The sequence below is a fragment of the Archocentrus centrarchus genome, chromosome 7 (assembly GCF_007364275.1).
Source record: "Archocentrus centrarchus isolate MPI-CPG fArcCen1 chromosome 7, fArcCen1, whole genome shotgun sequence".
Taxonomy (NCBI): Eukaryota; Metazoa; Chordata; class Actinopteri; order Cichliformes; family Cichlidae; genus Archocentrus; species Archocentrus centrarchus.
This window is the reverse complement of record NC_044352.1, coordinates 24,413,068-24,439,745: the sequence shown is the minus strand read 5'-3', so window position 1 is coordinate 24,439,745 and position 26,678 is coordinate 24,413,068. Positions and strand designations below refer to the sequence as shown.

Here is a 26,678-nt window from a genome sequence, read left to right as displayed (position 1 = left end):
ATTCCACTTCATATTGTTCATTAAATCAATGATTTTTACACAGCTGTAAAGGAAAATACCTGAATTAGTACAGAATTAACTTCATGTGCATTTTTATTTCATTCTTCAAGGTGATGGAAATGAATATAAATTCAAAACATTTAAAAAACTAATGCCAAGTGATAAACGAGCAATGGTAATTCAAACAGTTCTTTCTAAAGAATGCAAAACACTGCAAAATGTCTGTGATTAATGTCATTTATTTTTATTATGGATGATAAAAATGCTTGTCTTGAAAATCATGAAAATCTAGCAGATCTGCTGCTTCATTAGAATCATTTAGGTAATCAATTCAACAATCAGCTAAGAAGTTATAAGAGAGTTCTTTAATATATGTATAAATAAACACCACAACCACAACCCAAAACAACTTATTTAACTTTGTAAATGTCAAAATGCTACACACAATGACTACAGTACAGATATCAGTTAGGTAAAGGCTTTTTAGAATATAAAACAAATTTCCGAAGATAAATTTTGATAAATTTTTGTTTTTGCTTTTAAGTCATTTCAAGCATGTTCTTGTACATACATTTCAAAATAGATTTGCCATGACAACAGTGATGGGCACCTGTAAAAAGATCACTTCTCCATCTGTAGTGACTAATACATTTCCTGAAGGCAGCTACTGCCTATATCTACATATTATGTTAGATACAGAAATGCCTTAGCTGTACATGCTAATGAAAACAGTAATGCGCGTGAAGTACGTTTTGCTGTTTTAAACAATTTCTATGAACCTGTTAGAGGAAGGTTACAGCACCTGTAAAAAGATCACTTCTCCATCTATAGTGACTGATACATTTCCTGAAGGCAGCTACTGGCTAATTGTTTTGGTATAATTTTGAATGAGACCTTGGAAGTACTGCTGTGTGTTTTTGTGGGGCTGAAAAATAATGATGTAACATTTTGGGAGGAAATACCACAACAGAAAGGAGTAGAGGCTGGAGAGTACTGCCAGAGCACTAAGAGGCTGCATGTACTTTCCACGGTAAAGCATGTTCTCTGTGGTGAAAATGATCCAAGTGAGGATCAGCAGGAGGAGGCAGAAGGTTATTGCTTTGGCCTCATTGTAGTTTTTAGGGAGGTTTTTGCCCATGTAGGAGAAAATGAAGCAAAGAATGGATATTGATGAAAGTAAAACTACAGGAGCTGTAGCTGCTCTGAGGCTGATGTCACAGCTAAGTATGATTTTGTCGGGGTACCATGATGTTTCATTATAGGGGCTGGGAGGTTCACAAGAATATCCAATAACAAGGAAAACTGCTTGAGTGACAAATATAACAGTAATGACCAGCCATTGTCCATGATATTTTATCCACCAGCTGTGGAGCTTGGGCACCTTGGCTGCTATTTTGAAAATGCAAACAATCTGAAAAGAGCGCACAACAAAACATGACAGACAAACAGTGTAGAATAATAGAAATGGTAAATACCTCAAGATACAGAGATAAACTGTGGGCTTACCAAAATGAAAGAATACACTAAGACTAGACAGACTGAGACAGCCTAAAATTAAGAAGCACATTGGTCCTCCAGCAGATCTGACGACAGGTGTGTCGTAGTTGATGGAAAAGAGAACAGACATGGCTAATGTCATGGCCACAAAGGCAACGGCTGCTATGAAGACCAGTATAGCCACGATGTCTGTAACTGGCATGTACTCCACAGCTCGCAGACTGCATGATGTACTTCCTTCTTCAGACCATTCGGTGTCCTTACACTGTATGCAGGTGTTCTCTATTTTACAAGAAACACAATATAAAAAAAATAGGTTTATATTTGAAAAATATCACATGTAAAATTAGCTTGTATTGTTTATAGCTTTCACTACCACTGAGATAACTGCAACAATACTTTATATTTTTAATACTATTGAAGAGACAGTCGTTCATTGAGGTTTTAAGGATAAGGGAGAATTTTTAAAACCATGTGACACAAATATATACCCATTATGCACATAGCTGTGTCTAGTAAATAAAACAAAAAAACCCCTCAAAAGTCTATTCAGCCCTCTAAGCCAGTGGTTCCCAACGTACAGGTCACGGCCCCCCAGGGGACCAAGGTACTGCAGGGGTGCCACAGTGATAACAGACTCACAAGTATGCATAGTTACACATTTATCTAAATGTGTTCATTTTTAAAAAAAAAGTGAATTGGAGGAGGTTGGTGTGTGGTCTTGCACATTGCTCTGACCTAAATTTACTGCTCTTGTGATTGACCATGGGATTTTCTTGTTGTTAAGTGGGCCGGCGCACTCTTGACTTTGGGAACCACTGCGCTAAGCATTCAAAAACCATTTATAGCAGATATTAATAATAACTATTGATTAAATGTAGAGTGGTGTATAAACACAGAGAGAGTGAAAAGAGGTGAGTGAAAAAGAAGTGCTCAGTGCATCATCGACGACCCCCCCTCCCCCAGCAGCCTAGGCCTTTTACAGCATAACCAAGTGAGGGTTCAAGGTTACCTGATTCCATCCTAATTATAAGCTTGATCAAAAAGGAAAGTTTTAAGCCTAATCTTAAAAATAGAGAGGGTGTCTGTCTCCCGAATCCAAGCTGGAAGCTGGTTCCACAGAAGAGGGGCCTGAAAGCTGAAGGCTCTGCCTCCCATTCTACTCTTAAGTATCCTACGAACCACAAGTAAGCCAGCAGTCTGAGAGCAAAGTGTTCTATTGGGGTGATATGAGGTCTTTAAAATAGGATGGGGCCTGATTATTCAAGACCTTGTATATGAGAAGAAGAATTTAAAATTCTATTCGGGATTTAACAGGGAGCCAATGAAGAGACGCCAATATGGGAGAAATCTGCTCTCTCTTTCTAGTCCCTGTCAGTGCTCTTGCTGCAGCAGGTTGGATCAGCTGAAGGCTTTTCGGGGAGCTTTTAGGACAGCCTGATAGTAATGATTTACAATAGTGCAGCCTAGAATTAATGAATGCATGAATTAGCTTTTCAGCATCACTCTGAAACAAGATGTTTCTAATTTTTGAGATATTGCAGAAATGCAAGAAAGCAGTCCTACAAATTAATTTTGATATGTGCATTGAAGGACATATTCTGGTCAAAAAAGACTCCAAGATTCCTCACACAAAACAAAGCTTTTTGCTTCCATTGCATGATAATTTACCTGTAATGTTGACGTAAGTTCCTTTTGCACAGATTTCACAGGTGAAGCAGCAAATGTGGATTCCATTTGGTTTTCTTATATATCCTACAGGACATTCTGGGGAACATAAGGAAGTAGGTACCTGTACAAGACATTTATTTAGAAACATAAAATGAGTAAAAACACTTATATGATGCATGGAGACAGATGAAGGAAATGTAACATTTATTAGGCCAACGCAAAAAATGCTTTGTAAAAAAAAAACAGTCATATCATTTAGACATCAAACAAACAAACAAAAGCTTGTCATATTTTATATTTAATTAAATGCTATAGTAATAACAATAATAATTAAAACAATAACTTACTTCTCCATTGGTGTACCAATTTATTTTGCTGTTATCTATGAAGAAATTGACTGTTGTATTAAACTGATAAAATCCAACCTCCTGTGCATCACCACTGTTATTCCAAAAAACTATTGAAAAATATCCACACTTTATTTCTCCATTGTCATCAAACTGAATATTTTGGTTTAAAAGTGTAAAATTTGACTTCTTCAGCTCTGCCAGAACCTGGTGTATACAGAGAAAATTTATGTAATAAATTAATTCTTTGTCTTTGCAAAGAAAAAATATATAAATAGTACACCCATTGAATTTTTATTTATTTTGCACAATATGAAATGAAAAACACTACAAAAAATCGGAAAACATTTTACTTTCAGAATTACAACATCGCCTCAGTTTTAAAAAACTCACTGGCTGTTGTTAAAAGAGGGAATTCAAAACAGTGGTAAGCATTTCCCTGTCCTAACATTTTAGAAACATGGGTAGCACTTAATGTCAGCAATTGTGTGGTAATAATGGTGGAACAAGGTGTAAACAAGAAAGCAATACTAGGAAAATGGCAATTTATTATCACTTTATTAACAAAGTAACATCCAAGTAAACATTAAGTAACAGTATAGTAATATTCTGGTAATATAATGCTAACCTGCTAGCAATAAAATGGTAATATCTGTGCATTGGAATTTGTGGCAGTAACCTCATAATAAGTTACCAGCATTCTACTTTGTTTGAAGATAATGAAAATATTATCTTCCCTTTCAGTCAATTCACTCAGTACAACACGCTCCCGTGTGTCCTGTCTCAAGACATCTCTATTCACAACTTTAAGGCAGATGACCTGTGATGACGGGGTATATATGTGGGGGTGGGGCATCACATATATACCCTGTCATCACAGTCATCGCTGAGTTCCTATGCTCTTCACCTCACTAAGAACACCTCGGCTGAGGTGAGCTAGCTAGCTACTGCTAGTTAGCTCTGTTTTTTGCTGGCTCAAAGTTAGCTTAACTGCCCTTGTTGATGTTAGCCCCCACTGCTCAGTTGGTGTGCGGGCTGCCCGCAGAGCACTAATTTTGAGTCTTCTTGTGCAGTATTTTCACTTTGCTTTTGGTATGAATACCAAAAGGAAGCAAGCAAAGCAGAAATCTTCTGTTCGCCCCTGTCCTCAGTGATGCGGTTTTTCTTTGCACGACAAGGACCAGCAGAAAGTGTGCCCTGTCTGCCTGGGAATTGTTCCTGCTAGGAGAGCACTGACTGAGCACAAAGCCAGTGCGTTTAGTCCTCAGCTCTTGCTCTCCACCCTGGAGAGATGGGTGATGTTTGTGGAGAAAGTGCTAGGAAGGATGGCTGCGATTTCAGCAATTTTTTTGCATCTGGATCACACTAGAACTGCTCCAGCTCCAAAACTACAACACCCACACACTTCAAACCTGGACTAGATTATTCTGCACTAATAGCAGAGTATTTAAAACCAAGTGAATGATTTATTTTGGGGAGCTGCTTGTCTGAGGCCCATGAATGCCCTGCTGTCCACACCTTGTTTGTGATATTCAGTTCTATTGCTGACTTAATGACAGCTTCAGCATTTATTTCTTGAGCAACAACAATAATTGCTGAAATCGCCCTTTATTGAAGTTTCACAAATCAGATAAAGGTTTCACAAATCACTCACTTGGCTTTAAATACTCTGCTATTAGTTAAAAATAATCTAGTCCAGGTTTGAAGTGTGTAGGTGTTGTAGTTTCGGAGCTGGAGCAGTGCTAGTGTGATCCAGATGCAAAAAAGGTGCTGAAATCGCCCTTTATGGAAGTTTCACAAATCAGATAAAGGCTTTACAAATCACAAAGTTGGTTTAAAGTATTCTGCTATTAGTGCAGAATAATCTAGTCCAGGTTTGAAGTGTGTAGGTGTTGTAGATTTTTAACTAGAGCAGATTAAAGACGCTAAAGGTAGCGAAAAACTAAGTGGAATGGCCCTTTAGCCATTTCCCGAATCGGAAGCTGCAATCGGAAACCAACTTCAGCTTCGTGTATTACTTTATCATTATGAGAGTACAACCACAAGCCAGTATATAAAAAATGGAATGCGTATATATTGCTGTCTTATTCCTAGGCTATCATGTTGTTACCAAAATATTACTATATTATTACTAATTGAAGAAAGCTTGGAATATAGGGAAGGATTAATTAAAATATAGTAATAATGTCCTTAAATGTTAACCACATTATTACCAAGCTGTGCCACCAAATGCCAATATGATATTTTGGAGAAAAAGTCATGACAATAATTGATTTATCTGTGCTATTTGTAATTAAACACAGGGTTAGTCCCAACTTTCTAAATATGTGTTGAAACTGTATGATACCATACACACAAATGCAGATTGTTCTGCTGTATCCCAAAACCACTTCACTCCTTTCAGTCTACCCTCTACAAATTAAGAGTAGCTACAGTCATCACAAATAAAAACTGAATTCTCAGGATGAATTTTAAAAGAATGATTGTATACTTACCATGTACGGATACACGGTGATATTGTTATTACATTTGCCAGCTCCACATTGTAAGGTATTGTGTAAGGCATGAGCAATGGCATATATGGCAGAATAAACTGTCAAAGAGAATGATGGGTCCGCAGCAAGGATTTTCTCAGGATTGATCAAACTACAGTTAGATTTCTGATTACAAAATATGTCTTGCTCTGCATTTTCACAATGAGTCTGGACTTTGGAAGAATATATAAAATCACTGAAACCAGGTATTGTCACTACTGGGATAGATACCCCAAGTATGGTTCCAATGTTTTTGATTCCTTGTATTTTGGGGAGCTCCTTGTCTGAGGCCCATGAATGCCCTGCTATCCACACCTTGTTTGTGATATTCAGTTGTATTGCTGACTTAATGACAGCTTCAGCATTTATTTTTTGAGCAATAACAATAATGACACGTATCTTCTGTGCCTCTATTTGTGTAAACATTTGAGCGTAATCGGGGTTGTCACTGAGGGTCTTGGTGTATGCTAGGCAGATCTCAGAATCCTTAATCATCTTAATGAACAGATTCAGACCATCGGTGCCATAATCATCATCACTGTTAATGAAAGCAACCCAGCGCCACTTGAAGTTTAGCAAAATTTTAACAATCACGTCGATCATGCTTTTATTAGAAGGCACTGTACGCATGAACGATGGGTATTTTGCCTTGTTTGAAAACACAGAACTAGCAGCTGCGTAACCGATCTGTTAAAAGAGTAACAGAGAAATTAATATTCTGAGACAGTAAAGAGTAAAAGATGCTTCAAATGAAAGAACTGACAACAATTACACTGTGCTTTATCAATATGACTGTTTTCATCATATTATTTGTTAATAACTTACCATAGGAACAAGATCTGCCATGAATAGTGGGGCAATGGTCTTGGATCGAGTGCTTGCGAAAGGACCAACCACTGATATTACTTTAGACAGAGGTTTTTGTGTTTGAGCCCAAGGTTGGACTGAGCCATTAATTGAGATTAATTTAAAAATACTTGGAAAATTCTGCATATCTGAGCAGTGATCAAATATTTCATAGCCAAGAGTTACATTTGGCAATAAATTGGTAGAGTTATTGATTTCCTCAACAGAAAATCTCATCAACTGAAACCTCTGATAACTTGCAATTGTGAGTAGTTTACTGAGGACAAAAAGACGAGAGAGCAGGATTAACTGTAAGAATAGGAAATGTTGCTTCAAAACTTCACATTTCTGTAGTTTTGCTATTATTCCGTACTTTAAACATTACTATTTGTAAATGTCAGCTAATACTGTGGAGACATGGAAAATAAATGCTACTGAATAAGGACACAGATCAGATTAAATGCTATATGGCAATTTTGATAAGCAGTTTACAGGATTGGGTTTTAGTAAACAAAGTAAGTAGTTTAATTTTGCAAAGACATCCAACCAGATGTTATAAAACTTACGTGGAGCAGTCTATGACTTCTGGTCTTTCATGATATGTTTGTCCGCTGTCATAATGGATGTCAAAAAGTCCACCTATCAAATAATCTCCTTCCAGCTGAAACTCTGAGGCTGAGACAGCACGTTGAGTGAAGGCATGTAGAAATGTTCTGAACAGACACAGAGAAACAAGAAAATGTTTCATTGTTGCAGCTCTCTTACCAATCTGATGTGCACTCTACCAAGATTTGCCTCTGCCTTTAGTAACTTGTGATACACTGGTGACTTTTTTTTTCCTCTGCCATCATTTCCATGCATGTGGCAATGCCTGGGTGATTAATACACTCCTAGAAATGGTTGAATTAAATTTCACAAATCAGTATGCAAAGGCATCTAATCTCCTGTTCCTGCACAAAGTTGAACAAGCATAACAAGTAAACAAGTTGCTGTCCTTCCTATAGACAATATGACACATTTAGTTCGGCTTTTAATCCATTTTGAGACAGATATGAGAAGAGAAAAGGAGTCCGTGAAAACATCTCCATTTTTTGTTTTTTAAACTGTTATATTTTGAACTTTATTTTTGAATCTGTAAACATATTTTTCTTTTGGGGAACCAAAGCTGGGATTCTGATACTGGAGGTCATTGATTTAAAAGTGTTATGCTTTCCTTTGATTCCTTGATTCAGTTTTACCTCTATTTAAAAGGCCCCTTAGGCATTAAAATTAAACTACTACAAAATTGCAAATGTTTGTTTTTAGACCTGTTAAACTATTCCCAAACTTTTACCTACATCTTCAAACAATTTTCATTGCATGCATGGTACTCAGCAAGCTGTTGTTTTATTGCTGTTTGCAGCTGTCTTTTGTAATGACTGAAACACCGTAAAGGTATTAACAAACAGCCTTTTCCACTGCGGGAAATGTGTTAAAATGTTCTGTCCCTTTGGAAGAAATGCATACTTAGTATGATCTCACCAAGCAGTGACTTGTTATAAGATTAAAAACAGGATAGACCAACAAAACACAAAAACAAAAATTCACCCCATTATCATTGGTTATATTAAATGACCACCTCCTCATACAAATGATCCCTGCACAATTTAACATGTGGCCACACAGGCCATTTGAAAGAGGAAGAAAATTTGCAATCTCTCAGTAGATGAACATGATGAATAATCAGAACTGAAACCCAAATTTGAATTTAGGTAACTCTGTGGTTGACGGGCGGATCTCCTCTTTCCTCTTGGCAGGAAGGGATGAGGCTCTCAAACCGTGGAGCTGATAAACAGAAAAAGATGAATTAGGTTTAAGTTACAACTATGAGTCCTCAAATATCACAAAATATTACAGACAAACTTGTTATAAAACTGACAACTGTCATTAGTTTGAAAAGTTTTCACATATACTCAGTAATATACTAATACTTTATTGAATTATGAGTAATAACAATCATCTGTTTGTGTACACTTTCATCCCAATATGTTTTTGTTTTACTCAATATTTGTTGTTGTTATTGATGTTTTTTAGATATTGCTGTGTCATGTAACGCTGTGTGTGACAGGTGAGGACCCCAAGATGCAGACACTGGAGACTGACTTAAACACAGGATCTCAACTTTTATTGCTGGAAAACACAGGGAACAGACTGGGGAGGGAATCATGGAGGGAAAACACGCTATAATGTCTCAACAAAGAACAGAGAAAATTTGAGGGATTACATACACACAAGGAAATCAGGGAGAGTGGATACAACCGGGAACAACAGGTGAGACAAATTAAACTAATAACACTGAGGAAGCAAATCTAAACACAAAGCACAGGGAACACAAGACTATCAAAATAATACAGGAAGTTACTAACCACAGTGCACACGCAGACTTAACAGAACACGAGGACTAGGATACACAGAGGGAACCTAAACAATGGACACAAGGAAACCACACAAAGGCAGACTAAACAGGAAATGAGGTCAGGACACGGGGAAGACAAGTTCACAGGGGGAAGCAAACACAAGAACACAGAGACACAGGAAGACCAGGACAAAGCAAAACATAATGCAAAAGCAATAATCCAAACCCAAAAACTGAATACAAAACAATAACAAACTGAGAACCTAAACAGTAAGAAAAACTAAGAAACACAACCCGAAGAATACAACAAAACAGAACTATACAAAAGGGAATTCAAAATATTGGGCCATCGGCCCAGGACCATGACATTACAGTCTTTTTACATTTCTCCATTTCTGTTATTTATCCAATCCAATGCCAATGGCAGGATGTTAAGAAAGGTAGTCAAGACATTTGTATTATTGTCTTCCTGCATTTTCAAGTCAGAGGGGATACATAGGTTGCTTTTTACTATATTAATGTACCTCCTAACTTCTTTTTCTCTCATATTTTCTCTGTGTCTTAGCACCAGCCATAGAGGATATGAGAGCAATGTGAGCATCAGTCCAGTGACATCAGCTACTAAAGACTTAATGCATTATCTGTATGTGATATTTGTAATATGTATTTGTGATCTAATTTTAGGTTGGCATTTTAATAACCTTTAATAACTGAACATACAGAACAGAAAAAAGCTAACCTTTTTCCCCTTGATCAGTGAGCACTCTACTTGCCAAATAAATGAATGTATAAAAACTTGTATTAGTTGTCAAATACACTGGTACAAAAGAAAAATAGCAAAAGTATAGCCTTAACTAGATGGATGGATGGATGGAATAAATTCTACTGGTCAAGAGCCAGATCATACGGTGGCCCTGAGAGGCCAAATGCACTGCAACTTAAGAAAATAACAGCAAACGGAAGAACGCTCCAAAAGCGAGCAAAACAAAACGGAAACTGGAAAGAATTAAACGGAAGTTGGAAAAACAAAACGCAAGTAAATGTACAGCAACTTAAGAAAACACCAGCAAATAGAAAAATGCTGCAAAAGCACACAAAGCAAAACAGAAGCAAACGTTTTGGGGAGACAGTAACGTGATGGACCAGCTGCGGAAGTGACAGAAATCAAAACATGATCCATACAATACTGTAGATATATGTTTGCTATTAGCTGTTTACTGTTAACCTGGGTTAGTTTGAACAGCACTTTTGTAGCTAAAACAAACTGCTAAAATCAGACAACTTTTTTTTCCAGGTTAAGATGTATTGCCCATTCTGTAGGTTTAAGTTGACAAAATTTTGTCTTTTGAAAAGACACAGGTTTTGTGCCAGCTAAAGATGCGGCTGCAGCTGCAGACCCTTAACACTCAAGAGGTTATATTTTTCAAGTTCCCTGTTATTTTTAACTCCAACTAGTTCCATAAGCAAACAAAATGATGAGGGCAAGACTTGTTCAGCTCTTTAGTGTTTACACTTTTGTATTAACTGTTAGTTAAGTGGTGTGAAACATGAAAGAATTTGTTTCTAGTTGAAAAACTATAGGCATCTGGTGTGACATAAATTTCTGAAACCAAGATCTGACTTTAATGAAGCAGTGTTGTTTTATGTAATGTTCGTATGTTTTTTTCAATTTCAACTTTATCATGTTTGCCTTTGTATCATGAGCAAAAATAGACTATTTAAGGGTCTTTTATGATCTCTCCCCCAATTCCCTGCCTTTTCAGGAAAGTCAGTTGTTCAGCAGGTCTTCAAGTACTGAGATGGAAAAGTGGCAGAAAGAAGGATGTTCTCAAAATGCAAAAAGAGATCAAAGGTAATGATCGAAATATTTGAAAGTGAGGCTGTTTTCTGACGAAATGAAACAGTTTTGCAACATGTGACCACCATTTCTTTTTCTTTTCTGATATGTAATCTAGATTTCTGTTTCAATCATGAACAGAACCAAGACTGGCATGAGGCCCATAAGAGGGAAAACGCTACCATTAAATGTAGGTATGTTACAAACCCCGCCTATGCACTCTGTTGATTTTTCCACGCCACCTGCGTGCACAGCGTTCAGCTACAGCACAGGGGTCTCTCAGCAATAAGGGTTTTTGAATGGCTTACGAGGGGTTATTTCCTTTGAATTTTTGGTATTGCATAGAGGAATTCCTCCTCTTCTGCCTTGTTTTCTTTTTATTTTGTTCGGTTCAAGATTTCAGTCCGCTTGGTCCCATCGAAGATTTGGCTCCAATTCAGTCAACATAAAGTCACACTTCTGACATATAGGATTGATTCAAAGGTATGTAGGAATTTAATCCAGCCATTTTTACTTCTGTTAATGAAGTTTCATTAAAATCTGTAGATGTGAAAGTGTTTTTTGGAGCGCCGGAATTTAGGAGGTCTTACCGGCTGGTTCATGGCCGCCGGAAAATCAATGAAAAATGCACAATTTCTGCCTGATTAAACCAACACGTATTCATGAAATCTCCTATATAGTGCATCATCATGCCGTAAAAACATCTCAAATTGACAATTATAATTTCATTTATAAATTTTAATGCATTATATGCTCGATGAGCTGTGATTTTTATGATTATCACTAAATATTTGGTTTAAAAATTGTACTGACATGTCCTTACTAAAAACTAATTACATTCCAAATTTCATTTGATTCTGTTGGGAAATATGGAAGTTATGGCCATTTAGCTCTAGAGATCACAGACTTTCTTCAGTTGAGCAGTAAAACAGGAGGAGAAAATTGTTTATTTTTTCTTCACTTAAAATGTCATAATTTCCTTATTTGTAAACCAATTTTATTTGTGTCATTTTGTTTGTATTTAAAGGCTCCATCCAGTGGTGTGAAAGTTTAAGCCATTTGGGAACTTTGATTTTTTTTTTTTTTTTTTTTTTGCAACATGCCTATTAAATGCTGAACCAAGTTGGTCATCTGAGAATTAAAAATCTGAAAGATTTCAACCAACATATGGAAGCTGGAGAATACATCCTGCTGTACCCTGTTGGCTCTCAAGTAAAAATATTCCTGGAACTGACACCTTTTACAATTGAACTCTACAAAGAGGCTGTTGGAAAACCACCAAAGAATTATACTGTTTGTCTGCACTCTTGAGGGCTTCTTGTCAGAAAGTGAGTATTAAATATAATTGGCATAATTGTAGTTATCTCTTTTACTGTCTCTGTTGTCTAATTTCTTTATTTTTGTGAATAGTGCTTTTGTTATATATAATATATATATAATATTTTTTATATAATAATGCTGCATTTCCATTTCAAAGTTAAAATGTGCATGCCGTTACATGTGCAATTTTTTTTATTGTAAGTTGCTGTGTGTTTGTTTATGTTGCAGGTTCAGAATTCTACAGGATCCCAAAATGCATCCACCTCAGCAGATCATACTTTGTCATGTCTAGAAGTTAGTCATAATGTTATATCACAAAATTTCATTTTTATATCTTGAATGTATTATAGAAATAATATAGTCAGTGACACTATATTTTTTGATATAATTAGTGAGGTTGTCTATCTAATCCACAACTCTAATCATAATATTTTCTGTCAGGTTCAAATACTGCAGAGCCAATACAGCCAATTTCTGAGCCAGACTACCCATTAAATTTACTGCAGTAACGGTGTATTTATCTTGTGTTTGTACTTTCCTTCCACAGTGCATATATCAACATTTATGCACCTGTCATCATTGACAGGTAGAAGACTTGCCAAAGGAGGACAGGTAATTTGATATCTCAAAGTACAATAAACACATAGTTGTGTGATTCTGAGATAAAACGTATCAAAAATGTTATATATTAATGTTGCTGCTGCTATTTTTGATCCGATACACTTTTGACAGGAGCAGAAATGTCTTATCGTTCCTCTATAGTTGTTGCTCTGATCATAAATGCATTCATGCAAAAGGATTCTGAAAATTCTTTGCTTACAGTGGATTGTTCATATTTCATATTTTCATATTTTCTTTCATAGATTCATATTTTCTTTTTGAAAATTACTTCAAAGAAAAAAAAATATATAAAAAGACAACAAATAAAACATATTTTCCAAATTAACAACAACAAAAAGCTTGAATGCACAAAGTGGAAAACCGGTTTAATATTTTCTTGCTTTTCATTGATTGATTCTACAGTGATGAACCTGATAGACTGATGGCTGCAGATGTCATCTCAAATCTGTCTTTGAAGATTAACACAACTTCCTGTAGCAGATTCAGCTTCAACTGAGCTAATGTCTGTGATGTTGCCTACAGAGGCTTCAGATGGTCTAAATATAGCCCCAACTCTGCCGTGATAGTGAAATTCTCTGATTATGTTGGGTTGGTGGAAGAGGCTTTGGACACAGGTGGGCCTACTTGAGAATTTCTCACCCTTTTGATGGATGCCATAAAGACAAGAAGAATATTTGAAGGAAAAGAACATGTCAAATACCTCATATTTGATAGCAAAGGTAGTCACTTTTTTCCCACATTTTTTTCACTGCACAAAATTGGTTTGTTAGGGCCTGAGCACAAAATGTGCAAAGGCCCTATTGTATCTGCTCTGTTTTTTATTATAATGTATTATTTTTTCTTTAGCTGCAGATGAAAATGAGTATTTCTATGTTGGAAGAATGATCTCAGTGTCCATTGTTCATGGCGGTCCAGGGCTACGTTGTCTTTCCCTAAACTTCTTCATGTACCTTGTTGGCAAAGACGAGACATCTGAGGCACCAGTTGATGATATACCAGATAAAGAAATCAAGAAGACTCTCCTTGAGGTAATTTGTAAGGTTGGGATACTGAGGAACTGCTATAAAAGGAAATGACTTGCATTTATTTTTTTTTTTTTTTTTAATTCTAGATAAAGAATGCAACATCCCTGAATGAACTGCGGCTACTCTCTAAAAAACACTCTAGCTTGCTCCAGACTGCAGGCTGCTATGGATTCATGAGGATACTGGAGGATAAGAAGAAAATAGTAGCTGATTACATTCAGTGGTACTTCATCTACTCAGACCATCTTTCCATCCAGAGGTATGACATTCTGACTATTCATTAGTTACCTTTTCTTTTTCTTTTTTGCTGATGAACTAATTAGATTTTGAAGATCCACTCCACCTCCTAATAAAAAAGGAAAACCCATGTTATAAATGCAACAGCTTTTTCCGGTAGGGCTTCTGTTTTATGGCAGGATGTGTCTTAGCTGGTTAACAATGCTGGTTTAATTCTTACACAGTAGCTTTTGCTTATTTGTTGAGAGTTAGATTATGTTGTAGCTAAGGGAAAACAACCTTGACAAGTAACATCTACTAACTAATCTATTTTTTAAAAATGACAATGTTTTATAGGTTCAGAGATTGTCAAGCGACGCTGGACGCCCCGAAACAGCATCCTTCACTCTTCTTCTCATTCATGTTGTAACGTGAAGCTGGTGCAGGTGGAGAGGCTAGCGAAGTTAGTTAGAGCTAGCTCTAGCCATGCCCGGGTAACTCGTACACGCAGCCGACAAGGTTCAGAATACAGTGCCTTTATTTGACAGAACTTACGACCAACAAACGCCAGGTCTGCACGGCACTACACAGGCAGGTCATACATGATGATAGAAACATTGAGAGCATCCCGCAATCAGCTCCTCACAAAGTAGAGCTCACTCTCCAAGATGTCGGCTGGGTGGGCATCAGCGGAATTCTCCAGTGGTTCTCAGTCCAACACATCACAACAAGGAAGAAGCACCAGCTTGTGGTGTCATTCAGCCTTACAACATATCCGCATCCGTTTGCTCTGGCAGTAACAGTGTGCTACACTGAGACCAGGCTGACAGCTGATGCTGAGGAGGACATCTTCCACATGCAGCTCAGTCCACCTGGCAGCACCAGGCATCAAGAGGAAAAAAGAGTACTAAGCTACTGGCAAGACTATCTGCTTTATGTAGAAGGTACTAAAGTTGATTGAAAATGTTCAAACTAGCATATTTATTTATTAAGTGTAAGGGCACATTTTTGTCAGTTTATTCCCAATAAATATATTTTTTTTCTTCTTACCTCCCAAGAGAAAAATGGAAATCTGTCTCTCTTATATTTGCTGCTGGACTGAGGGAAATTCCTCCAGCAGGAATTTGGCCAAAGCCACAGCTTCTTTTTGAAGCCACCTCACGCTTCCCTGTAGCAGATGTTTGTGCAAATACTATTAGTATACCAGTGTTACAGTTATGAGGAGTTTCAAGAAGCCATGGATTATGGCATCTAGAACTGTCCTGGATTTGAACTTCCCTAAATTCCAAATATCTTTGCTCGTAAACCAAGTTTAACATCAGCATTTATGGTTTTAATCAAACGTTTCAAATTTTACATTGTTTATTTTATAAACTCTTCCATGTTATTAAATTTTATCCTGCATTTTGCAATTAAACATTTCAAGAGACTCTAAACATAGCACATGAAGATTGGTGCATCTCAGTAAATTAGAATATCAGCATTTGTAATTTCAACAACACTAATCATAACTGGTGAAAATTTAAAAAGCTTGAAATATTTATATCTTGAAAAATTAGCGTTTTAAAATGGAAGAAAATAAAACATTTCCACAATATTCAAATGTACTGAAATGCAGTAGTAGAATTACAGAAAAACAAAATCAGCACTCAAGAGAAAATAATCTTTATTTGAATAAGAGTGCACTTTTCTTTTTGAGAAGCACATTCATGAAAAAATGCTCATTCTTAGAGTTTCAACCCTTAAAGAACTCTTTTGTAAACCTGTCTTAGTAAAACAAATCTGTACCTCCATGTGCTGTGTGTGTCATTAAAAGGAAAAAGTTCTTTATACAGTAGAACACATGGTTGTCTGCTTTGTTCAGGTAGAAAACCTACCCAGTGAAAGTTTCCAGTAAAACAATTTTAAATCAACAACAAACAAACAAAGAAATTCTGTAACAAATTTATACCTAAAGGTTGTTCATATTTTTGAGTAATATATAATTTTTAAACTGCACTGGACCAGTTGATTGGTCGAGGGATTTCACTCTTGTCTTTCCAAGTTCATTAAATGGACCTGGAGATTGTCATCGTCACATAGACTGCACTGAGCTGGCAGAATGTCATCAAACTGGTGCAGGACTTACTGAGACACTTGGAATCCACACTCTGTGCCATCTTACCTTAGGTCAATCAGAAATAGGAACAAAGTCAGTCACTTCACCAGGAACCATCCTTTAAGACTACAACAAAGTTAATTTAAAATCATCTAGATTTGTTGTGAAGATCAAGTCTTTTTCAGTTAAGATGTGATTTAAAAAAATTAAATGTCTTTAATAATAAATGTCAAAATATGATTGTCTACATTTTATATTGGACCAATATGCTAATAGAAGGTATGTGCATGATGACATCGGACAGAGCTAATGGCAGTTATGCAGCAGTGACAAAAACACGAAGCAGCTTTAGTTTCTAGTTTCAAAAACACATTATTCACTTGCAACAATGCAAGTGTACCTGCTGTGAGTTGAGAGCAAATTGTTAAACCTTAATACCATTCTGTTTAATGAACTAATGAGTGATAAGGTAAAGAAAAAGGAATATACATAAGGGAAGGCCTGGTCCTCAGTCTTTTTCTGTACATACACTATTGCACGATCAAAATTTCAGGAGACACTAGAAGATAAAATATATGGATGAAACACATTACCTGTGAGGAAGGTGATGCATGGCTTCTGGTTTACCAGATGGACAGCAAGACCGGCGCACAGGTCTGATGGCGTGATTGTTCCAGAGGTGTCTGTACTCATCAAGCTCTCTTTGTAAGACATTAATGAAGACACAGCGCAGAAGGCATTTATGCTCATGACTGCCAATGAAAAGTTGCCTCTCTCTCTCAGGTCACTAGAGAGTTCAATTGAGAAAAATAAAAATAAATAAATAAATTGGCTGGATTCATCTGAAGAATCCTGAACTGTAATCACTTTGGTCATACAATTAAAAAAATCCATATGTGATTACTGCATTTACTGGCTGAGCTAAAGAAAATTTGTAACATACAAGCCTGCCCATATAAAAATAATAGTTTGTTTCTACATGAATACTGAAGCTGGTATCCCTTGACAGTTCCAATTCACACAGAACTCCAAAAGTAATTGACACCCTCAGTATTTTGTACCACACAATTTTCCGAAAATTGCGGTAAATAAGTAATAATTCATAGATATTAAAAAAATATTTTAAACCTGACATTTGTGGTGTATATCACTCATTACCAAGGCAATAGATAATGCCCTGGAGCACCTAAAGGTAAGTGGTGAATGATTAAACTTTAAGGAAAGGCAATGCTCACCGTTCTCTATAAAAGGTGCCAAAATTTGAATGTTGCCACACGAACCACAAAAGATTCCAATGTGTCCCACCAGCTGTATTCCACAATCTGGACAATACATTGTCTGGTGGAGAAACACAAAAAGAATGCCTGTGATATCAAAATACAAAATTAAAAGCTACACACATTTAAGTACATTTACAAGCAATTATGAGAGCATTTAAGTAATCCACTTTGTGATTACTTAACAGCTCAAATGAAGAATGTCACATTTGATTTCATCTTCACGTCAATAAACTAGTGATACTGAGACACACATTACAAAGGTGGCGTGACCAGATGTCTCAACCCCATTCACACTTTGTTTCTGTAATGTCAAAAGGTCACGTGGACCAAAGGAGCGAAGTCCTAAATTGGTTTCATCTGAAACCACTGATTGTAATGACCCACGCCTCCTCTCACACCTTGGCACATATGATTGTGTACATGAACAACAGAGGGTCATAACCACCTCCAGGTGACTGCTCCCACAGGGGTTTAAATACCTGGGTCTCTCCACCATTTGGTTTGAGAACTGAAGAAGCATTTTGGACGAGAGGTGAAACGTCTTCAAGAAACAAAAAGCAGTCCAGCCACCAAGGGCGTAGGAATGAGTTTACTGTTGGGGGGGGACACATATCGGAAACCTGACAGATCCATAAATACTCGGAGCAAAGTATTTAAAAAAATGCTATTTGATCTTTTACTTTCTTCTTTTTCAAATGTTTCTTGGAAAAATAGTGTTGTGTACACCTATATTATTGCATGTACAATTTACATGTGTATACTGTATGTTTTATAATCGTGAAACATGGACAAACCACCAAACAAAATGGCTTGAGTCTTTTATCAAGTATAATGACGATGTCATTCCAGGGCTGTGGCTTACTTTATCAGGTGGCCGCACTGATACTAGCAAGCTAAATATTTCAGAAGCACAAAAATAATTTAGTAGTACAATATTTTTTTAGTTTTATTGGTCAAAATTTTTATACAGCTGTAAAGGAAAATACCAGAATTAGTACAGAATTAACTTTATGTGTATTTTTACTTAATTCTTCAAGGTGATGAAAATGCATATCAATTCAAAACTAATGCTAAAAACAATGGTAATTCAAACAGCTCTTTCTAAAGAATGCAAAACACTGCAAAATGTCTGTGATTAATGTTGTGTATTTTTATTATGAATAATAAAAATGCTTGTTTTGCAAAATCATAAAAAAATCTAGCAGAGATACATAAAACTGCTGCTTCATTATACAGCTATGTGTGTATATATGCTTCTCTATGGGAAATCCAGCTGATGGCATTCATTTGGATCTTACTTTTAAACTTACCATCCACCTGAACAATGTTGCAGAACAAGAAAATGGACCACTGGAGAAAACAGGCACTTGGCCTATTTTTTTTTTCTTTTTAATTAAGTTGAAGCAGCAGTATATATACATGCCATAATAGATGTCTAAACAGTCAGGCTCTGGGGGTAAGTTTTTATTGACACAAACATTTCCTGCAAAGTAACATAACGACAGTGTCACATTAAATGTAAGTGATTTGTCACTTTTTTCCACAACAAAAACAAAAACAAAAACAAAAACTTCATTGTATTAGTTTAATATAAAGCAGTGTCAGGTGTATTAAATTAACAAAGTGAATCTACCCAAAAGTCTGTATTCACCATTGAAATGTAATTATTTTTACTTCATTCTTGAATGTGATGGAAATGGATATAAATTCAAAACATTTAAAAAACTAGTGCCAAAAAATAAATGAGCAATAGTAATTCAAATAGTTCTTTCTAAAGAATGCAAAACACTGCAAGATGTCTGTGATTAATGTTGTTTATTTTTATTATCACCAATAAAAAGGCTTGTCTTGCAAAATCATAAAAAAAATCTAGCAGAGATACATAAAACTGCTGCTTCATTAGAAGCAGCAGTTTTATGGTAATCAGTTTAGGTAATCAATTCAACAGTCAGCTAAGAAGTTATAAGAGAAGCGCCCTACATGCATACATCTATTCTTTAATATATGTATAAATAGACACCACAACCCAAAACAACTTTTTTAACCTTGTAAATGTCAAAATGCTACACACAATGACTACAGTACAGATATCAGTTAGGTAAAGGCTCTTTAGAATATAAAGCAAATTTCTGATGATAAATTTTGATGCATTTTTGTTTTTGTTTTTAAGTCATTTCAAGCATGTTCTTGTACATACATTTCAAAATAGATTTGCCATGACAACAGTGATGGGCACCTGTAAAAAGATCACTTCTCCATCTATAGTGACTGATACATTTCCTGAAGGCAGCTACTGGCTAATTGTTTTGGTATAATTTTGAATGAGACCTTGGAAGTACTGCTGTGTGTTTTTGTGGGGCTGAAAAATAATGATGTAACATTTTGGGAGGAAATACCACAACAGAAAGGAGTAGAGGCTGGAGAGTACTGCCAGAGCACTAAGAGGCTGCATGTACTTTCCATGGTAAAGCATGTTCTCTGTGGTGAAAATGATCCAAGTGAGGATCAGCAGGAGGAGGCAGAAGGTTATTGCTTTGGCCTCATTGTAGTTTTTAGGGAGGTTTTTGCCCATGTAGGAGAAAATGAAGCAAAGAATGGATATTGATGAAAGTAAAACTACAGGAGCTGTAGCTGCTCTGAGGCTGATGTCACAGCTAAGTATGATTTTGTCGGGGTACCATGATGTTTCATTATAGGGGCTGGGAGGTTCACAAGAATATCCAATAACAAGGAAAACTGCTTGAGTGACAAACACAACAGTAATGACCAGCCATTGTCCATGATATTTTATCCACCAGCTGTGGAGCTTGGGCACCTTGGCTGCTATTTTGAAAATGCAAACAATCTGAAAAGAGCGCACAACAAAACATGACAGACAAACAGTGTAGAATAAGAGAAATGGTAAATACCTCAAGATACAGAGATAAACTGTGGGCTTACCAAAATGAAAGAATACACTAAGACTAGACAGACTGAGACAGCCTAAAATTAAGAAGCACATTGGTCCTCCAGCAGATCTGACGACAGGTGTGTCGTAGTTGATGGAAAAGAGAACAGACATGGCTAATGTCATGGCCACAAAGGCAACGGCTGCTATGAAGACCAGTATAGCCACGATGTCTGTAACTGGCATGTACTCCACAGCTCGCAGACTGCATGATGTACTTCCTTCTTCAGACCATTCGGTGTCCTTACACTTGATGCAGGTGTTCTCTATTTTACAAGAGACACAATATAAATAAAAATAGGTTTATATTTGAAAAATGTCAGATTTTTATGCAAAATCTCCTTGTATTGTTTATAGCTTTCACTACCTCTACCTTTTTAAGGATATGATTGAATCTATAAAATAATGTAACACAAATATATAGCTATCTTTTATTAATTAAGCTCCAACTGAGCATAATGAGCATGGATATATATGCACATAGCTGTATCTGGCAAATAAAACAAAAAAACCCCAAAAACTCTTTCAAACCCGTTAAGCCATTAAAGACCAACCATTTTGTTTTATTTTGTTTGAAGAAACAAGCAAAATAAAACAAACAGCCTCTTTTGTTACATTGCATAATAATTTACCTGTAATGTTGATGTAAGTTCCATTTGGACAGATTTCACAGGTGAAGCAGCATTTATGGATTCCATTTGACTTTCTTATATATCCTACAGAACATTCTGGGGAACAGAAGGAAGTCGGCGCCTGTACAAGACATTTATTTAGCAGCATAAATAAATGAAAACACTTATATGAAGCATGGGGACAGATGAGGGAGAAGTAACAGTTATTGGGCCAACACAGCAAAAAACAAAACAAAACAAAAGCTTTGTCAAAACAAAGAGCCACATCATTTAGACATCCCAGGATGATTGTTGTGAGCTTAACTACCCCCACTGCTAGCCACACTCTCTGGGGTGAAATGTTTTTTTTCTGGCTGGAACCTATATAGCAATGTTAATGATACAATTAAAAAAAAAAAAAAAAACTTACTTCTCCATTGGTGTGCCACTTAATTTTGCTGTTATCTATGGAGAACTGGACTGTTGTATTAAACTGATAAAATCCGACCTCCTGTGCATCACCACTGTTATTCCAGAAAACTATAGTAAAATATCCACACTTTGTATCTCCGTTGTCATCAAACTGAATATTTTGGTTTAAAAGTATAAAATCTGAATTTTTCAGCTCTGCCAGAACCTGGTGTATACAGAGAAAATTTATGTAACCAATTAATTATTTGTCTTTGTAAAGAAAAATATAGCTAGTACACCCATTGAAAAACTTGAACAATATGAAATGAAATACACTGCAACAACTAGAAAACATTTTGCTTTCAGAAATACAACAGCACTTTACCTCAGGTTAAAAAAAACTCACAGACTGTTCTTAAAAGGGAAGCATTTCCCTGTCCTAACATTTTAGAAACATGGGTACTACTTTGTCAGCAATTGTGTGGTAATAATGGTGTAATATATATATATATATATATATATATATATATATATATATATATATATATATATATATTTTTTTTTTTTTTTTTTTTCTCTCTCTTCAGCTCCTCGGCGGAGACAGACACACTTTTCTTTTCTCCCTAATCCTTCCTTGTTTACCCTGCTTTGCTGCTTCAAGCCCCTCTTCACACAACTTCCGAACTGGAATTTATAATTATGGATCTGGTCAGCTGGTCTCTCAATGTCATTGTTTTGACCAAATTTTCACCATGAGGAGATTGGGGAGAGGAGAACTCTATTCCCTCTTATCATATTGACATTCCTGGCTGGCTACGTTATGGATTCCTGTGAGGGCGGAAGATGACATGCCTGGTTGTATTGTTGATGGAGGACATACACATTCGGCTTATTGACACTAGGATTTCTCCGAATTGGACCTGGAGATACCTGGCTTGTCGTTACAATTCAGGGAGTCTGGGCAGCTGTTTGGACTTGATAAGGCTGCTTAAGACGGGAATGCAGGAAGGGTAAAGACTCAAACTCAGACTCAGTATATCTGGAGCTGATTCGGAGCGATTAGATCTTGGAGGTACCTTTTTCTGCATAGCGAAGGATTGAACAAAGAGGATTCTTTGTTCCTCTGTCCTGTCTTCTTCTGATCTGTGTCGGACTGATCTCCCTTGACTGACCTCCCTAGCTTGAACCCCCCATCCCTACCCCCCAAGCCCCCACCCCCGCTGGCTCCCTTCCATCCCCACCCCTCCCCATCCTTGTGCTCCCATGCCATATGCCATGTTTCCTGCACTATCGCAGAGGTTTTTGCAACTTATACTGTGTATGTCTATATGTATACAAAGTATGAGATGATTTTTTTTTTCCTCACTCATCCTTATATGTTTCTGTCTTTTTAATGGCAGCACCTCCAGGAGGGGGCAGCATGGCCACAGTTCACCTATCTTCCCATGTTTGTTTTGTTTGTCTTCTTGGATGGGTGTTCTGTTAACTGTAATTTCCCCATTGTGGGATCAATAAAGTATCAATCAATTAAACAAGAATGCAATACTGGGAAAATTGAGTTATTACCACTTAATTAAGTATATTATACTAGTACTAGTATAGTAGTATTCTGGTCATAATATGCTAACCTGCTAGCATTAAAATGGTAATGTCTTAATATCTTTGCATTTGACTTTTTAGATAATACTGTAGTAACCTCATAATAAGACCCCAGCATTCTTCTTTGTTTGAAGATAACAATACAAATATTATGTTTTAATGTTCATTATGTAGAAAGGTGTGACAGTTTCTGTGTAATAACCAGAAATAGGGCTGCAAGATAAAAAAACCCCCAAAAAACTACATGTTAAAGTGTGTCTTAGAAATGAAGCATATAAAAGTTCAAACATGCGTGTCAAGGGTGCATGTGATTATGTCCCGATTATTTTGCTGTCTGGTAAGCTGCACATTAATGATGTTTGTTGTATTATTTCAAGTTAAATAAATTTCTCAATAGCCCTTAACCAAAGATTGTCTTTAATAAGTTTTAAAAGGATGTTGAACGTTATCATTAATGTAAACTCTATTTATTTTCAGATAAATTGTTTTATTAGTAAAAGACAATTAAGCTGAACTGCGATCTCGTCAGTAATTTATTGTTTTTATTTGTTGACATAGGTTTTATCTTCTGATCAGAGCATGTTTACAGAGCCACTGCTTTGTGTATTTGCTCATCAATAAATCTTTTGTGAACTATGATTTAAAGTTAGACCATCGTTCAGCACGCCTGATTACTGATTATTAAAGAAACACTACTAGAGACATTTATAGGTAATAAGTCACAAGATTAAACAGACTATACCTTCTAACTGTTACCTTCTACCTTAATAGGGAAGGATTAATTGTAATATAGTATTAATATCCTGAAATGATAAACCATCAACCAGTATTACCTTATCATTATGAGGGTACAACCACAAGCCAGTACATAAAAATTCAAATGCGCATATATTGCTGTCTTATTCCTTGCAGGTTTTCACATTGTTTAAATATTGCTATACTGTTACTAATCAATTTTGCCACATAGGTATAAATATGGTTCCTCAATATTATTCCCAGGTTCTGGCCTGTTATTACCCAATTTTATTGAAAAATTGCTCATCTATGACCACTGTTGATACAGGATACTTATTTAGATATTTTTTGAACTTTGGTAGTTAAATGTAATAACATTAAATTTACATATGGATACTACTTTGTTTCCATTTTATCATCCCACTACTGCAACATTATTGCCAAGCTGTAATAAACATGACATTGGCATTGATACCTATATTATGTTATGGAGACAAAAAAATCATGACAATAATTAATTTATCTGTGCTATTTGTAATGAAACTGTATGATATAATACACACAAATACAGATTTTTCTCCTCTATCCAGAAACCACTACACTCCTTTCAGTCTACCCTCTACAAATTACCAGTAGCTACAAATAAAAAGCGGAATTTTCAGAATGAATTTAAAAAAAAATGATTGTATACTTACCATGTGTGGATACACTGTGATATTGTTATTACATTTGCCAGCTCCACATTGTAAGGTATTGTGTAAGGCATGAGCAATGGCATATATGGCAGAATAAACTGGCAAAGTCAATGATGGGTCCGCAGCAAGGATTTCCTCAGGTTTCGGGCAGGTGCAGTTACATTTCTGATTACAAAATATGTCTTGCTCTGCATTTTCACAATGAGTCTGGACTTTGGAAGAATATATAAAATCACTGAAACCAGGTATTGTCACTACTGGGATAGATACCCCAAGTATGGTTCCAATGTTTTTGATTCCTTGTATTTTGGGGAGCTCCTTGTCTGAGGCCCATGAGCGTCCTCCTATCCACACCTTGTTTGTGATATTCAGTCGTATTGCTGATTGAAAGAACTTTTCAGCTGTTTTTTGGGGAGCAAAAACGATTATGACACGTATCTGCTGTGCCTCTATTTGTTTAAACATTTGAGAGTAATCGGGGTTGTCACTGAGGGTCTTGGTGTATGCTAGGCAGATCTCAGAATCCTTAATCCTCTTAATGAACAGATTCAGACCATCGGTGCCATAATCATCATCACTGTTAATGAAAGCAACCCAGCGCCACTTGAAGTTTAGCAAAATTTTAACAATCACGTCGATCATGCTTTTATTGGAAGGCACTGTACGCATGAACGATGGGTATTTTGCCTTGTTTGAAAACACAGAACTAGCAGCTGCGTAACCGATCTGTTAAAAGAGTAACAGAGAAATTAATATTCTGAGACAGTAAAGAGTAAAAGATGCTTCAAATGAAAGAACTGACAACAATTACACTGTGCTTTATCAATATGACTGTTTTCATCATATTATTTGTTAATAACTTACCATAGGAACAAGATCTGGCATGAATAGTGGGGCTGCGGTCAGGGACTGAGTGCTTGCGAAAGGACCAACCACTGATATTACTTTAGACAGAGGTTTTTGTGTTTGAGCCCAAGGTTGGACTGAGCCATTAATTGAGATTAATTTAAAAATACTTGGAAAATTCTGCATATCTGAACAGTGATCAAATATTTCATAGCCAAGAGTTACATTTGGCAATAAATTGGTAGAGTTATTGATTTCCTCAACAGAAAATCTCATCAACTGAAACCTCTGATAACTTGCAATTGTGAGTAGTTTACTGAGGACAAAAAGACGAGAGAGCAGGATTAACTGTAAGAATAGGAAATGTTGCTTCAAAACTTCACATTTCTGTAGTTTTGCTATTATTCAGTACTTTAAACATTACTATTTGTAAATGTCAGCTAATACTGTGGAGACATGGAAAATAAATTCTACTGAATAAGGACACAGATCAGATTAAATGCTATATGGCAATTTTGAGTTTACAGGATTGGGTTTTAGTAAACAAAGTAAGTAGTTTAATTTTGCAAAGACATCCAACCAGATGTTATAAAACTTACGTGGAGCAGTCCATGACTTCTGGTCTTTCATGATATGTTTGTCTGCTGTCATAATGGATGTCAAAAAGTCCACCTATCAAATAATCTCCTTCCAGCTGAAACTCTGAGGCTGAGACAGCACGTTGAGTGAAGGCATGTAGAAATGTTCTGAACAGACACAGAGAAACAAGAAAATGTTTCATTGCTGCAGCTCTCTTACCAATCTGATGTGCACTCTACCAAGATTTGCCTCTGCCTTTAGTAACTTGTGATGGACTGGTGACATTTTTTTCTCTGCCATCATTTCCATGCATGTGGCAATGCCTGGGTGATTAATACACTCCTAGAAATGGTTGAATTAAATTTCACAAATCAGTATGCAAAGGCATCTAATCTCCTGTTCCTGCACAAAGTTGAACAAGCATAACAAGTAAACAAGTTGATGTCTTTCCTATAGACAATATGACACATTTAGTTCAGCTTTTAATCCACTCCTAATATGAGGGAAAAAAGATCTTGCTTTTTTTTTTTTTTTAACAAAATTTTACATTTTTCTATTGGGCAACCAA

At 36.2% G+C, this 26,678-nt stretch overlaps 2 protein-coding genes across 2 annotated transcripts; both read right to left on the bottom strand.

The window, feature by feature from the left end:
* Nucleotides 1–778: 778 nt before the first annotated feature.
* LOC115783324 (taste receptor type 1 member 1-like) lies at nucleotides 779–26,312 on the bottom strand. Its single transcript, XM_030734099.1, has 7 exons — nucleotides 26,131–26,312; nucleotides 25,550–25,847; nucleotides 24,686–25,411; nucleotides 21,676–21,882; nucleotides 21,267–21,387; nucleotides 19,924–20,900; nucleotides 779–802 (listed from the first exon to the last, which is right to left on the bottom strand). The coding sequence occupies exons 1-6, from the start codon at nucleotides 26,310–26,312 to the stop codon at nucleotides 19,978–19,980; spliced, it is 2,457 nt and encodes an 818-aa protein (XP_030589959.1). The 3' UTR covers nucleotides 779–802; nucleotides 19,924–19,977.
* On the bottom strand, nucleotides 857–7,643 carry LOC115783323 (taste receptor type 1 member 1-like). Its single transcript, XM_030734098.1, has 6 exons — nucleotides 7,462–7,643; nucleotides 6,875–7,172; nucleotides 6,011–6,736; nucleotides 3,516–3,722; nucleotides 3,169–3,289; nucleotides 857–1,779 (listed from the first exon to the last, which is right to left on the bottom strand). The coding sequence occupies exons 1-6, from the start codon at nucleotides 7,641–7,643 to the stop codon at nucleotides 857–859; spliced, it is 2,457 nt and encodes an 818-aa protein (XP_030589958.1).
* Nucleotides 26,313–26,678: the final 366 nt, after the last annotated feature.

What these genes read in the sequence shown, in the direction of transcription:
- LOC115783323 (XM_030734098.1), bottom strand. Translation starts at nt 7,643, where the DNA reads ATGAAACATTTTCTTGTTTCTCTGTGTCTGTTCAGAACATTTCTACAT. An exon ending in TGGCAGATCTTGTTCCTATG is followed by an intron (nt 6,737 to 6,874) that starts GTAAGTTATTAA and finishes CTCTTTTAACAG; the next exon opens with ATCGGTTACGCAGCTGCTAG. An exon ending in TCACCGTGTATCCGTACATG is followed by an intron (nt 3,723 to 6,010) that starts GTAAGTATACAA and finishes TGTATACACCAG; the next exon opens with GTTCTGGCAGAGCTGAAGAA.
- LOC115783324 (XM_030734099.1), bottom strand. Translation starts at nt 26,312, where the DNA reads ATGAAACATTTTCTTGTTTCTCTGTGTCTGTTCAGAACATTTCTACAT. An exon ending in AGTGGCACACCAATGGAGAA is followed by an intron (nt 21,388 to 21,675) that starts GTAAGTTTTTTT and finishes TGTCTTGTACAG; the next exon opens with GCGCCGACTTCCTTCTGTTC. An exon ending in AACTTACATCAACATTACAG is followed by an intron (nt 20,901 to 21,266) that starts GTAAATTATTAT and finishes CTTGTAAAATAG; the next exon opens with AGAACACCTGCATCAAGTGT.